Raw genomic sequence first — 14,113 nt, 5'->3', positions numbered from 1 at the left:
CCCTAAAGTGTCTTCTTCGCCCTTCCTCTCTCCCTCCCCTCACCAGTTATTTCAATGCCCCGGCTATCCTGGCGCATCGCCGGCTGGGCAACGGGATTGCATAAGTATCCTTGATCAACTGAGCTGGATGGAGCAGCAGGCGAGAGGACGCTGGCTTTGGCCCGAGAAGGCAGGGCTGAAAAATTGCAAAAACAAAAACACCCTTCCAAGAAACGATTCCTAAATTAGGTCGCCCAAGGTAAACAACATCTGTATTCTGGTATGGTTGTTTCTATTCTCGCAGTAGAAGACGGAGCCAAGCGGTTCCGCATAAGGCTACTCAGTAGAATAACAGAGTTGGAAGGGACCTTGGAGGTCTTCTAATCCAACCCCCTGCTTAGGCAGGAAACCCTACACCACTTCAGACAAACGGTTATCCAACATCTTCTTAAAAACTTCCAGTGTTGGAGCATTCACAACTTCCGGTGGCAAGTTGTTCCACTGATTAATTGTTCTAACTGTCAGGAAATTTCTCCTTAGTTCTAAATTGCTTCTCTCCTTGATTAGTTTCCATCCGTTGCTTCTTGTCATGCCTTCAGGGGCTTTGGAGAATAGCTTGACCCCCTCTTCTTTGTGGCAGCCCCTGAGATATTGGAAGACTGCTATCATGTCTCCCCTGGTCCTTCTTTTCATCAAACTAGACATACCCAATTCCTGCAACCGTTCTTCATATGTTTTAGCCTCCAGTCCCCTAATCATCTTGATTGCTCTTCTTTGCACTCTTTCTAGAGTCTCAACATCTTTTTTACATCGTAAAAACTGGATGCAGGATTCCAAGTGTGGCCTTACCAAGGCCTTATAAAGTACTCAAAAGCCTCCCCTTCAGAGCTACAATTGAGACCCCGATTCTGTTTGTAAAAAAATAATAATTTTATTAAACTTATTGAAGTACAGTTCGTCCTCAATTTACGGCCACAACTGAGCCCAAAATTTATGTCGCTAGGTGAAAAAAATTCTTAATTTGAGAAATTGTCGCAAAAAATGGAGTTTTGCAATTTTTCCCATCACTACATCTGTTGAGCAAATCACTGCAATTCTTAAATTAGTCACAGAACCATTAAGCGAATCTGGTTTTCCCCGTTGACTTTGAGGTAAATAGCAAATAAAGAATAATGTAGATAAAAGAAATAATGTGAATAAAATAGGAATCATACAGAGTCAGATATATGGGCTCTGGGGGACCTTCTCTATTCACATTATTATAAGAGAGGAAAGTGCTTGTTGGAAATTACATTAACAAACAGTTAAACCCCTTTAAGTGGTAATATATCTTCTGAGACCTAGATGTCACGGAAAGGACTGCTATATGGAAAAACATCTGAGTGACCTGACTGTGAATGACACAAAGACCTATATGTTACAAAGAGTTACTTAATCCAATGAATTTACCCAAGGATAGTAGTAACTCTCCCATTAGCAACTCCGAGCACTTAAGAAAAGTTGTGTGGCTAAGATAATTTTGTAAACTAAGATTAATGCTTTAAGTAATTAGATGAACTTATTATTCAGTGTATGTAACCATAGAAGGAAAATCGGATGTATGATCTCATGATTAACCATATATGGAAAATGTATGATCTCACTGAATCCTTTGTCTTAGAAATGTATAAAAACCATTGTATCAGAGTTCTTTGGTTGTTCAAAGCTTCAGGTACAAATCTGGCTCTGAACCTTGCGCAATAAAGCTGTCTCTGACTGACCTGGGAATGTTTTTTAGTCCTTCCATTCCACTACAACTTGGCTGGTCAGAAAGTCGCAAAAGGGAATCATGTGACCCCCGGGACACAGCAGCCGTCATAAATACGAGTCAGCTGCCAAGGGTCTGAATTTTGATGACGTGACCGTGGGGATGCTGCAACGGTTGTAAGTGTGAAAACTGGTCTTAGGTCACTCTTTTTCAGTGCCATTGTAACTTCAAATGGTCACTAAGTGAACTGTCGTAAGTGGAGGACTACCTGTATAAAATACAAATGAAAGGGGGAAAATGAGGACAGGACAAGGGGGAGAGAGAGAGAGAGAGAGAGAGAGAGAGAGAGAGAGAGAAGGGGGGAAAAGGAAAGAAAAGCATTGACTTCCGACTGTTTTTAGTGCAGTAGAATAAAATTGTAACAACTTTTTATTTGTAGGTGTTTTATACAGGTAGTCCTCGAATTACGACCACTCGTTTAGTGACCATTTGAAGTTACAACGGCAGTGGAAAAAGTGACTCGTGATCATTGTTCACACTTGCGACTGCTGCTGTGTCCCCACAGTCACGTCATCAAAATTCAGACACTTGTGAACTTCCGGTTTCCGTGTCTTCGGCGGCGGCGGTGCCTTTTGAAGCTCCGCCAGCCCCGCCGCTTGTAGAGCCGCTTCGCGACGAAGAAGCGGCTCAAAAACTTCAAAAATCTTTAGGATTTTTGAAGAGAGATCGCAGGGTCCAGGTTGAGCCCCTGCAGCCCCCCCAGGGAATAGTTTCTGGGGAGGGAACAGGAGCGGCTCCCATTCAACCTGCTGGAACTCCGGGCGGCGTGGGACAAGTCTGCTTTTGCAGAACAAGCCGGCTACAGGAAACTTTTAATTGAAAGAAAAGGAACCAGCCTTAATAAGCAGCATATTGTTACTTGAACCCTGAAACTCGGAATCGCAAGTATTAGAGTTTTCTTGGCTTTCTAATCTGAGTGAAAAAATGCGGATGAGTGAAAGTGAACTGTAAAAACATGGCGCTTAGCCTCAGACTTAACGAGCGGGCGAGTGTGGATTGCAGAACTCATCTTGCTTTGTTACAAAGTTTCTAAACTGATACGAAGTTGCTTCGCTTGCAACAAGAGAAATAAGAGAGAAATTTCTCCTTTTTCAATACTGGACTTTGCTTTACTTTGGTTCTTATTTGATTAAATCTGGGGGACTTTTTTAGAAGTCTTTGTGGAGGTGGGAGAGGAAGAAGAACTTCCCTTTTTAGTAAAACTAGCCTACGTGACAGGATGGCCTCAAAGAAGCAGGAAGTGAAGGCAACAGGAGGTGGATCTCCCACACATAAAACGCAACCTCCCCCTGCACAACAGACACAGACTCAGAAAAAAGATTTTGATATGGGAGATTTAAAAGAATTTATTTCTAAAACTTTGGATGATAAATTTCAAAAATCTCAACAGGAGATAGATGATAAACTTCAAAAATCACATCAGGAATTTATGCAGGAAATTAATGAAGTTAAAGACATGGTGAAACAGAATCAAAATAAGGTGACCAAAAAAATATCAGAAGTGGCGTCTGGCCTGGCAGAATTTATTGGGAAAGTTGATTTTAAAGTTGAAGAACTTAAATCAGAAGTTAATGTTAAGATGAAAGACAATGATTATAAAACTGATGAAGTTGATAATAAAATGCAGAGAATTGAAGATGAGATTGTTATGATACAATTCCGGGCGATGGAATTTGCCATACGGCTTCGGGGAATTCGAGAGGAGGAGAGACAGGATTTGAGACAAGTTTGCTCTGAAGCCTTGGCTAAGATTTTACAAGCTAATCCTGATTTGGTATTTCATAAAATAGATAAAATTTACAGAGTGAACTCTTGGGTGGTCAGACAAAGACAACTGCCCAGAGATGTGGTCATATACTTTACTGACAGAGAAATTAGAAATGATATCCTGCAAAAATCTTTTCATACTTCTGTACAAGTGGGGGGTTCACGACTTGAAATTTTTAAAGAATTACCTCCTAAAATGTTGAAAGTTAGAAAAGAATTTGGTTTTCTTGTTAAGGAATTGAAAAACCTACAGATACCCTTCCGGTGGGACGCACCAGCTGGGATAATTTTTAGATATAAGGGAGAAGGATATCGGTTGAATACCGTGGAGAAGGCACAACACTTTTATAGTACTATTCTTAAGGAAAGAACACCATCTCCACGTACATCTACAGTTTTGGAGATTAAGGAGAGTGAAGAGAGGCAATTGAAAGAACAGTCTAAGCAGGAATTAGAAATAGTGCAAGGTGCAGAAGGAGGTTTTCTGAGTGAGCCCTTGTTGGATTCTTCTCCAATTTTGGATTTGATTCAGTTGACTGAAGTTAAAGATCAACGTATAACTAGAGCTCAATCCAAGCTACTTAAACAAAAGCAACAACAACAACAGGAAAGACAAGACAAGAAGGCAGTTAAGAGTACCGTACAAGAGAGTGGCGCTATGGGAGGAGCGAGATCGAAGCTCTCGGATGAACTTCAAATATTTTGCTCTGCGCTACAGAAAGAGGCTGATGACCTTTAAATGTCTATCTTGGAATGTTAATGGGTTGAATTCAGCACAGAAAAGGAAGAAATTATTTACATATTTGAAACAATTTAATAATGATATAATATGTTTACAAGAAACGCATATCACAACTCAAGATCAAAAATATTTGATAAATCCAAAACTAGGAGCACATTATATATCTTCAACTTCGCAGAAAAAGAATGGTGTGGTTATTTATGTAAATAAAAAATTAACAGCGAAAGTTATAGAAGCAGATCAAGATGGTAGGTTTGTAGCAATTGAATTGCTTACAGCAAATGGACAAATTCTTTTGATTGGAATTTATGCTCCCAACCAACAACAGGACTATTTTTATAAGATGTTACATACTAAAATATTGCAATGGGACTATAGATCTATTTTAATTATGGGAGACTGGAATGGAGTAATTGATTCTAAATTAGATAAAAAGAGCTTGGCAAAGTCTAGAATTAGACTACCACAGACTTTTTTTGATATGAAAGAAGATATGGAATTAAAAGATGTTTGGAGAATACATAATCCAAATGAATTGGATTACACTTTCTTTTCTGATAGACATAGATCCTTTTCTAGGATTGATTTTATTCTGTTGTCAAATGATCTACTTGTTAAGACAAAAAGAACAAAGATTTTTCCAAGAACTTTGACTGACCATAGCCCTGTATGGATAGAAATTGAGATGGATAAGGTTGAGAGACGTTCTTGGAGATTAAATGAGAACTTGTTTAGATATGAAAAAAATACAATAGAACTTAAAAAGCATTTGAAAGAATTTTTTGAAATAAATTTGAATAAAGGTACCCCAATTGAAATTGTTTGGGACGCAAGTAAAGCTTATATGAGAGGGGTACTTATCTATATGAATTCTAAACATAGACTGCTCCGACAAAAGAAAAGATTTGAGTTGGAAATGGAAATAAAGAATAAAGAACAGTTACTTATTAAAAACCCATCAGATGAAAGAATACGAAGTGCTATAAAACTTTTGAAAGATCAATTTCAAATGCTCATGGCGGAACAAGTTGCAACAAGCCTACAATACGCGAAGCATAACACATTTTGCAACGCTAATAAACCGGGCAGATGGTTGGCTTACACATTGAGGAAAAAACAAAGTGCACGGATTATCGATCGTATTGATATTGGAGGGAAAGAAATCTTTCAACAAAAATTAATTAAAGAAGCTTTTGTGGACTATTATACTAAATTATATGCCAAAGAAGAGGTGCAGAATGGACTTATAGAAAAATATTTAAATGATAAGAGAGTTACAAAAATTACCGATCAACAAAAGGAAAGAATGAATTATCCTATAACAGAGGAGGAGATAACAGCAGCAATTAAACAGCTAAAAACAGCCAAAGCTCCTGGCACGGATGGTTTGACTGCAGTGTATTATAAAACTTTACAAACTGAAATGGTGGGACAACTTAGAGATTTATTTTGCAATATTCAACAAGGGGGTAAAATACCCCCATCTTGGACAACTGCTTATATATCTTTGATACCAAAAGAACAAGTTGGTCCTAAAAAACCAGAGAATTATAGACCAATATCTCTTTTGAATACAGACTATAAAATTTATGCGAAGGTATTAGCCAACAGGTTGATGCCAGTAATCCAAAAGGTGATTCATGAGGACCAAGCGGGATTTATTGAGGGTAGATATATGAAGGACAATGTAAGGCAAGTAATAGACTTATTGGAATATCTTGATAAGAATAAACAGATTCCTGCAGTGCTGGTTTTTTTGGATGCAGAGAAGGCCTTTGATAGAGTGGATTGGAATTTTCTACTAAAGACTTTAAAAAAGATGGGCTTTGGGGACCAATTTATACAGGCGATTTCAGCAATTTACCAAGAGCAAAAAGCACAGATTATTATTAATGGAACTCTGACGACAGAGTTTAAAATTGAAAAAGGAACAAGACAGGGATGTCCGTTGTCCCCACTTTTATTTATTTTAACATTGGAAGTCTTGCTAAATACAATACGGGACTCTAAAATTTTGAAAGGCATAATGATAAGGCAAGAGGATTATAGAATAAAGGCATTTGCAGATGATCTGGTTGTTACCCTATCACAACCAATGGAATCAACAATCCTGATGAACGACATTATACAAGACTATGGTAGAGTTTCAGGTTTTAGACTGAATTCAAAAAAGACTAAAATGATAGTTAAAAATATGACACAAGATCGTAAACATGAGCTTGAAAGGAGGGCAGGTTTTGAAATTGTACCTAAGGTAAAATATCTTGGAGTTCAGGTTGCAGAATCAAACATGAAATTGTTTCAAAATAATTATGAGGTGTTGTGGCGAGAGGTTCAGAAGGACATGGAGACTTGGAAAAAGCTGCAACTGTCTCTACTTGGAAGAATAGCAGCAGTTAAGATGAACATTTTGCCAAGATTTCTGTTTTTGTTTCAAATGATTCCGGTGCTTAAAAGTGATAAACAACTGAAAGTTTGGCAGTCTGGTGTGAATAAGTTTGTCTGGAACGAGAAGAAGCCGAGAGTGAAATTGAAAATTATGCAAGATGTTCCAGAAAGAGGAGGTCTTAAACTCCCAAACCTACAGTTATATTATGATGCAGCAGCTTTAACTTTAACAAGTGATTGGTTTGGAAGTAAAAAGACTGGAATATTGAAAGCAGAAAGTTTTGACCTTGAACTTGGATGGCATGCCTACTTATTCTACGATGACAAAGTTGATAAAGTATTTAAAAGTCATATACTTAGAGACTCTTTGATGAGAGTTTGGAAGAAGCACCGACTTAAATGGGATTACAAAATACCGCTATGGCTGGATCTTGGTCATACTTTGTGGAATACAAATATAATGTCACTCGGGGGGGTTTTATACAAAGAGGTCCTTTTTACAGATGCGGGCAGATGGCAGCTGAAGACATTACAGACACTGTTGGATGAAGGGCTTAATCTAACTTGGTTACAATATAATCAATTACAATTGAGATGGAAAGAGGACCAAAAAACTGGTATTATGTTGCATGAGGAAGAATTGGTTAGACATATAAGAGAGAAAGGTCCAATGCATATCAAAAGGCTTTATAATGTTTTGCTAGAAAGAGATTCAGAAACTGAATTAGTTAAAGACTGTATGATTAAGTGGGCACAGAATTTTGAAGAACCAGTGATGCTGGAAACATGGGAAAAAATTTGGGTTCAGAATGTTAAATTTACACAGTCGCAAAACCTGAGAGAAAATTTTTATAAAATGTTTTATAGATGGCATTTAGATCCCAAAAAGTTGTCATGTATGTACCCTAATGTTCAGCCAAAATGTTGGAGATGTGAATGTTTGGATGCTACGTATTATCATGTTTGGTGGACCTGTAGGAAAGTTAAGGCTTTTTGGATAAAAATTTGGTGGGTCATGCAGAATGTTTTGAGGAAAAAAATTCAATTTTCTCCACAGTTGTTTTTATTGGGTATAGTTAAGGGTTTTACACGGGGTGAGATAAAACTGATATTGTATATGATAACAGCAGCAAGATTGTTGATAGGTAAATATTGGAAGAATGAAGCTTTACCCACTATCGAGGAATGGACTTTGAAGATGGCTAGTTTTGCTGAGATGGCGAAGATTTCAGCATATTTAAAAGACTGTTCACAAGAGACTTATGAATGGGAATGGAAAAGGTGGATAGAATATGTTCAGAACAAATACCAAACTAGAAAGTATCAAATAGCTTTTATTTGAAAATAATGTATTAGAAATATTTTAATGTATTAGAAATATTTTAATGTAAAGAGATAAAGAGGAAAAATTATACAGGGGGAGGGATGGGTTTAAGCTTGTTTGCTAGTGTTACTAGTTATGAGTATATAATAGGGAAGTCTGGGGGGGGAGGGTTAGGGAGGGTTTGGGGAGGGAGGTGGGGGGGTGAAAAAAGGGGTGAAAATCTAATTGTAAAACTTTTGCAATAAAAAAAAAAAAATTCAGACACTTGTCAACTGACTCGTATTTATGATGGTTGCCGTGTCCCGGGGGGGGTCACGTGATCCCCTTTTCCGACCTCCTGACAAGCAAAGTCAACGGGGAAGCCGGATTCACTTAACAACTGTGTTACTAACAGGAACTGCAGTGATTCACTTAACAACAGTGGTACAATCGGTCATAAAATGGGGCAAAACTCACTTAGCAACTGTCTCGCTTAGCAACAGAAATTTTGGGCTCAATTGTGGTTGTAAGCCGAGGACTTACCTATAGAATAAAATAATAATATTATAGCCTCAACTTTTTACCTTTAGGTCAGGGGTGTCAAACTCGATTTCATTGTTTGATACCTCTGCATCAGGATTGTGTTTGAATTTGGAGGGCTGGGGGTGGGAGGGGCCAGAGTGGGTGCGGCCAGGGTGGGCATGACACAGGATTCGTGTCAGGGTCACCTGTGGTGGCCAAGTGCTAAGGCAGGACTTCCCTGACTTACTCCCTCACTCTCATTATAACCTTCCTTCCTTCCTTCCTTCCTTCCTTCCTTCCTTCCTTCCTTCCTTCCTTCCTTCCTTCCTTCACTTCACTTCACTTCACTTCACTTCACTTCCTTCTTTTTCCTTCCCTCTTCCCTCTCCTTTCTTCTTCCTTCCTCTCTTTCCTTCTTCTTCCTTCCTTCCTCTCTTCTAATCTTCCCTTCTTTTCCTTTGTCTTTCCTCGTTCCCTTTCCCCTTTCCTGTCCCTTCTTGCATGCTCAAATGCAAAAGGGGAAACATTTCTCCTTTTGTTTTGTTTTTAGCTTGTTTTGATAGCCCTCTGCCAGCGAAAACGGAGTGTGGTCTCCCTGCGCCCCGTTTTTGATGGCAGAGGCACCACGAGCCAGTCCTTTGCTATTTCTAGGCCAGCCCCGCAGGCCAGATCTAAGCACCACATGGGCCAGATTTGGCCTGCGGCAGTGGTGGGTTCCTACCGGTTTACCCCGGTTTGGGCAAACCGGTAGTGGCAGCAGTGAAAGGCCCCGCCTTTTTTCTTCTGTTTCGGCATCTTAGCAATATAATTAGCGTACCTCAGTAGCTAAAAACTAATTGCCTATGCGCTCTTATCAGAAATAACAAAACAAGGAAAAAGCCATAAATCAAACCATCCTCTGCTACCAGATGTCAGGGCATTTATTAATCCCATGTTTGGCTCTGGGACTAATCACCCTGGTTTAATTAGAGGAGATGAATCGAGGCTTATCCTTGTTTGCAATATTCCGAAAAAGAAACGCGAAGGAAGGTTTCTAATAAAACTCATTTATTTGTTATAAAGAAAATAAAACACCTCACTAACTAAGAAAAGTTAATTGCTACATTTTTGAAAGTTATTCTTGCCGACTATCTCAGCCGGACCTTGCTGGAAAGAGAACAAAGGAAAGAGTGTGAAGGAATGTGGGTGGATACGGAAACACGTAGCTTACTGATAAGAAGTTGGCAAGCTACGGAGAGTCTGACAGTCCAGAAATAATGAGCTCAGCTGGTAAATAAAATAACGCAGTGACACTGCACATGCGCAGAAGCATCGTATGAGCGAGCAAGCGCCCACAAGCAAACTGGTAGCGACGGGATTTGAAACCTGTAATGTATATAGTTTTGGCGGGAAAGTTTGAATCTTAATTGCTCTATTCTGATTGGCTAACTGCCAGGACTGTAAAGTATATAAAGGGAGCTGTTTCCCTGGGTCAGTTGCTGAATTCACACCATGAAGTAAAGAGCTGTTGTTACTCACGACCTGGCTTCTGTGTCCTCATTCACCCCACATAACAAAAACCACTACTTTTTTTTTTTTTTAATTTGATTTATATGCCGCCCTTCTCCGGAGACTCAGGGCGGCTTACAAGGCGCTAAGCAATAGCCTTCATACTTTTGTATATTTATACAAAGTCAGCTTATTGCCCCCACAAACTGGGTCCTCAATTTACCTACCTTAGAAAGGATGGAAGGCTGAGTCAACCTTGAGCCTGGGGAGATTCGAACTTACTTTAATTGCAGACAGCTGGTGTTAAATTACAGTGCTTAGTCTGCAGAGCTATCCAGGCTCCTGAGCTTGAGTTTGACACAGGGGTGAAATCCAGCAGGTTCTGGAGAACCGGTAGGGGAAAACTTGAGTAGTTCAGAGAACCGACAAATAGCACCTCTGGCTGGCCCCAGAGTGGGATGGAAATGGAGATTTTGCAATATCCTTCCCCCTAGAGTCGGGAGGGAATGGGGATTTTGCAATATCCTTCCCCTACCACGCCCACCAAGCCACGTCCACAGAACCGGTAGTAAAAAAAATTGGATTTCATCACTGGTTTGACACCTCTGCTTTAGGTGCTTAATGTGGACTGGCCATACCTGTAACAAGAAACTCATCTAATCATCAAAACCCAAAGTCAAAATTTCATTTTTCTTTTCCCCTCAAACCCAGAATCCAGATTGAGCCACCGGTTCTACTGAAATGAGGAATCAGCCCTTCCATCGTCGAGGGAAAGGAGAACGGCTGGAGAAGGAGCAGGAACCTAGCCAGATGCCTCCAACATCCTCACCGTTTCATCGTGCGGCGTGCCCCTTACTCACAACGGGTTTATTTCTAATAGTGGTAGCATTGGGGTGTTCCTATGTCGTTCTTTTCCAAACGACAGACAGAATGAAGATTGAGAAGTTGGAGCTACGAAAGGATGGGTTCACCATCAAGAACCGGGATGGAGACGTCATCTTCAGGTTGATCTTTCAATCTGGTGTCCTTGACCTGGAGTCCTGCTTCCAGGAAACAGACCTGTTGACTTGTTCCAGGACAGATAAAAGAAAGATTCGTTTCATCATCACAGCGATTAAACCAAAGAGGTCTGTGAGCTGTTACTCCATCACCTGGGAAGAGTTTCTAGCAGACACGGTGGTGGACCACAGAATGTTCTGGGGAGATGCCTCCTGGTATGGAGGCTATGAGATGAGCGTCCAGCATTGGCCAATCAAGTTGCCAGGATACCAGGAACCCATGCCTTACGTGACCAGCGATGTCTATTCTTTTCGGAACAACTTCGGAGGTGTCCTGGAGAGATATTGGTTGTCCTCCAAAGCAGTAGCTGTCAAGATCGATGACTCGGTTCCTTTCCACCTTGGCTTCAATGCCACAGAACCATCTCTTGTTTTCCAAGCCAAGTACAAAGATTCTCCATATGGTTCTTTGCCAGAGAATCAAGCTTTTCCAAGGTTATGTTACCATGTTTGCATGGCTTCTGATATGACTTCCACCCATAAATACGTGTCACAGAATTATTTCAGGAAACCTTTGAAAGTCCCTTCAGAACAGATGTTTAGGTTCCCAATCTGGTCCACCTGGGCCCTTTATAAAAAAGAGATCGATCAAAAGAAAGTTCAGGAATTCGCCCAAATGATCCTGAAACACGGATTTAAAGCCAGCCATATTGAAATCGACGACATGTACACGCAGAATTACGGTGACTTTGACTTCGATGTCTTGAAGTTTCCTCGCGCAGCAGAAATGTTTGAAAAGCTTAAGAAGGACGGGTTTAATGTTACGGTTTGGATCCACCCGTTTGTGCACGAGAAATCACCAAACTTTAAGGAAGGAATCGAGAAAGGATTTTTTGTCATGCAAAGAAATGAGGGATCCCCTGCCATGGTGAAGTGGTGGAATGGAATTGGCGCCATTTTGGATTTCACCAACCCTGCAGCCCGAGATTGGTTTCACACCCACTTAAAGGAACTTGGCTTAAAATATGGCATATCCTCCTTCAAGTTTGATGCCGGGGAGACGTGCTACCTTCCCAAAGAGTTCACCACCTTCCAACCTCTTCTGGATCCCAGCACCTGGTCCAGGTATTATGCAGAAATGGCCAGCCCTTTTTATGAATTTGCAGAAGTTCGTGTGGGTTACCAGACCCAACACATCCCGTGTTTCGTTCGTATTATTGACCGGGATTCCATTTGGGGATACGAGCTTGGGCTAAAATCCATAATTCCCACAGTTCTAAGCATTGGCCTTCTGGGATACCGTTTCATCCTACCAGATATGATCGGTGGAAATTTTATTCCAGATAAAACCAATGGGGCTCTGGAAATCCCGGACCGGGAACTCTACATCCGTTGGCTGGAGTTGTCCACCTTCATGCCGTCCATGCAGTTCTCCATCCCGCCTTGGCTCTACAATAAGGAGGTCATCGAAATCGCCCTGAAGTTCACCAAGCTTCACGAGTCCTTGGTGGCCCCTCTCTTGCTGGAACTGGCAGGGGAGATCACCAACACCGGGGATCCCATCATACGGCCGATCTGGTGGATCTCTCCCGGGGACAAGTCTGCTCACAAGATCGATTCCCAATTTCTCATTGGAGACACCTTGATGGTGGCCCCCGTCTTGGAGATGGGGAAACAGGAACGAGATATCTACATCCCGGCGGGCAAATGGCGGAGTTACAAAGGAGAGCTGTTTGAGAAGACTCCCACCTTGATCACGGACTACCCTGTGGATCTGGATGAAGTGGCTTATTTCTTTTTGGATCCTTAAATCTCTCCAGGCCAAACTGTCCCAAAGGTGCTTTTTGAGGAGGCAACTGGACTTTCTAGTTTTTTCTTTTGAAGACGTTTTGCTTCTCATCCAAGAAGCTTCTTCAGCTCTGACTGGATGGTGGGGAATGGAAGGATTTATACTCTTTGCAGACAGCTGGTCATTTGCATCCTTTTAAGAGAGTCGTTGAGGCCACTTGGAGTCTACCTCCAAGTAGACATGATAGCAGTGTTCCAATATCTCAGGGGTTGCCACAAAGAAGAGGGAGTCAAACTATTCTTCAAAGCAAAGAGTGTAGAACAAGAAGCAATGGGTGGAAACTAATCAAGGAGAGAAGCAATTTAGAACTAAGGAGAAATTTCCTGACAGTTGTCTGCAGAAGTTGTGAATGCCCCAATACTGGAAATTTTTAAGAAGATGTTGGATAACCATTTGTCTGAAGTGGTGTAGGGTCTCCTGCCTGGGCAGGGGGTTGGACTAGAAGACCTCCAAGGTCCCTTCCAACTCTGTTATTCTATTCTATTCTATTCTATTCTATTCTATTCTATTCTATTCTATTCTATTCTATTCTATTCTATTCTATTCCATTCCATTCCTGTGTCCTCAGGGTCACCTGAGTGGTGCAAATGGTTCCTGTAGTCTGCAATTTTTCCTCTGACAATCCATTCCTACTCCCACCCTATTCAAAGGGTCTTTATCCCAAATTGCATGGCTCAAAGTCTGTAGAGATTCTCCATCATCCAGGTCATGGTTGTCCCAAAGGTGCTTTTCTCAGGAGGGAACTGAGTCCCCACTATCCAGTCAGAGCTGAAGAAGCTTCTTAGATGAGAAGCGAAACATCTTCAAACCAAAAAACCAGAAAGTCCAGTTGCCTCCTCAAAAAGCACCTGGGACAACCAGGACCTGGAGGACGGAGAATCTCTACCGACTTTCTCCAGACCGAAATAGGTTGAAATTCTCTTAGAATCATGGCATAGGAAGAGGGCATGTCATTCAATCTTCAGATGACATGGACTGAACTCAAAATGCTTATTTTTAGATGCAGAATGGTTTTTTTTGCTGGCAATTATTTTTCTTAACACATGGCAGATGCCCTTCTGGTGTGCCTTTTCATTCTGCTGAGCCTTCATGTCTTACAAGCTGTTTGTCTCAGCTGTCCATGATGGGGAAGAAGAATTGTTATCTTCGCACAGCAGATGGGACAATCAAGACCAGGGTGACTAATCAGGGAACAGGTAACAAGGAGAGAAGGACAAATGAATGTCATGAGACCTTCATCTCAACTTCTTCTCTGGGAATATTTTGGATT

General features: G+C 40.9%; 1 protein-coding gene across 1 annotated transcript; it reads left to right on the top strand.

Moving 5' to 3' along the window:
* The first annotated feature begins 201 nt into the window (after positions 1 to 201).
* On the top strand, positions 202 to 12,804 carry LOC139313383 (myogenesis-regulating glycosidase-like). The gene is made up of 2 exons (XM_070938980.1): positions 202 to 238; positions 10,708 to 12,804. The coding sequence occupies exon 2, from the start codon at positions 10,738 to 10,740 to the stop codon at positions 12,802 to 12,804; it is 2,067 nt and encodes a 688-aa protein (XP_070795081.1). The 5' UTR covers positions 202 to 238; positions 10,708 to 10,737.
* Positions 12,805 to 14,113: the final 1,309 nt, after the last annotated feature.

Source organism: Pituophis catenifer, unplaced genomic scaffold (assembly GCF_029215685.1).
Source record: "Pituophis catenifer annectens isolate HBS135680 unplaced genomic scaffold, rPitCat1.0.hap2 SCAF_2, whole genome shotgun sequence".
Classification (NCBI taxonomy): Eukaryota; Metazoa; Chordata; class Lepidosauria; order Squamata; family Colubridae; genus Pituophis; species Pituophis catenifer.
Note: the sequence above shows the minus strand (reverse complement) of the source record. Positions and strands in the feature narration are given on the sequence as shown.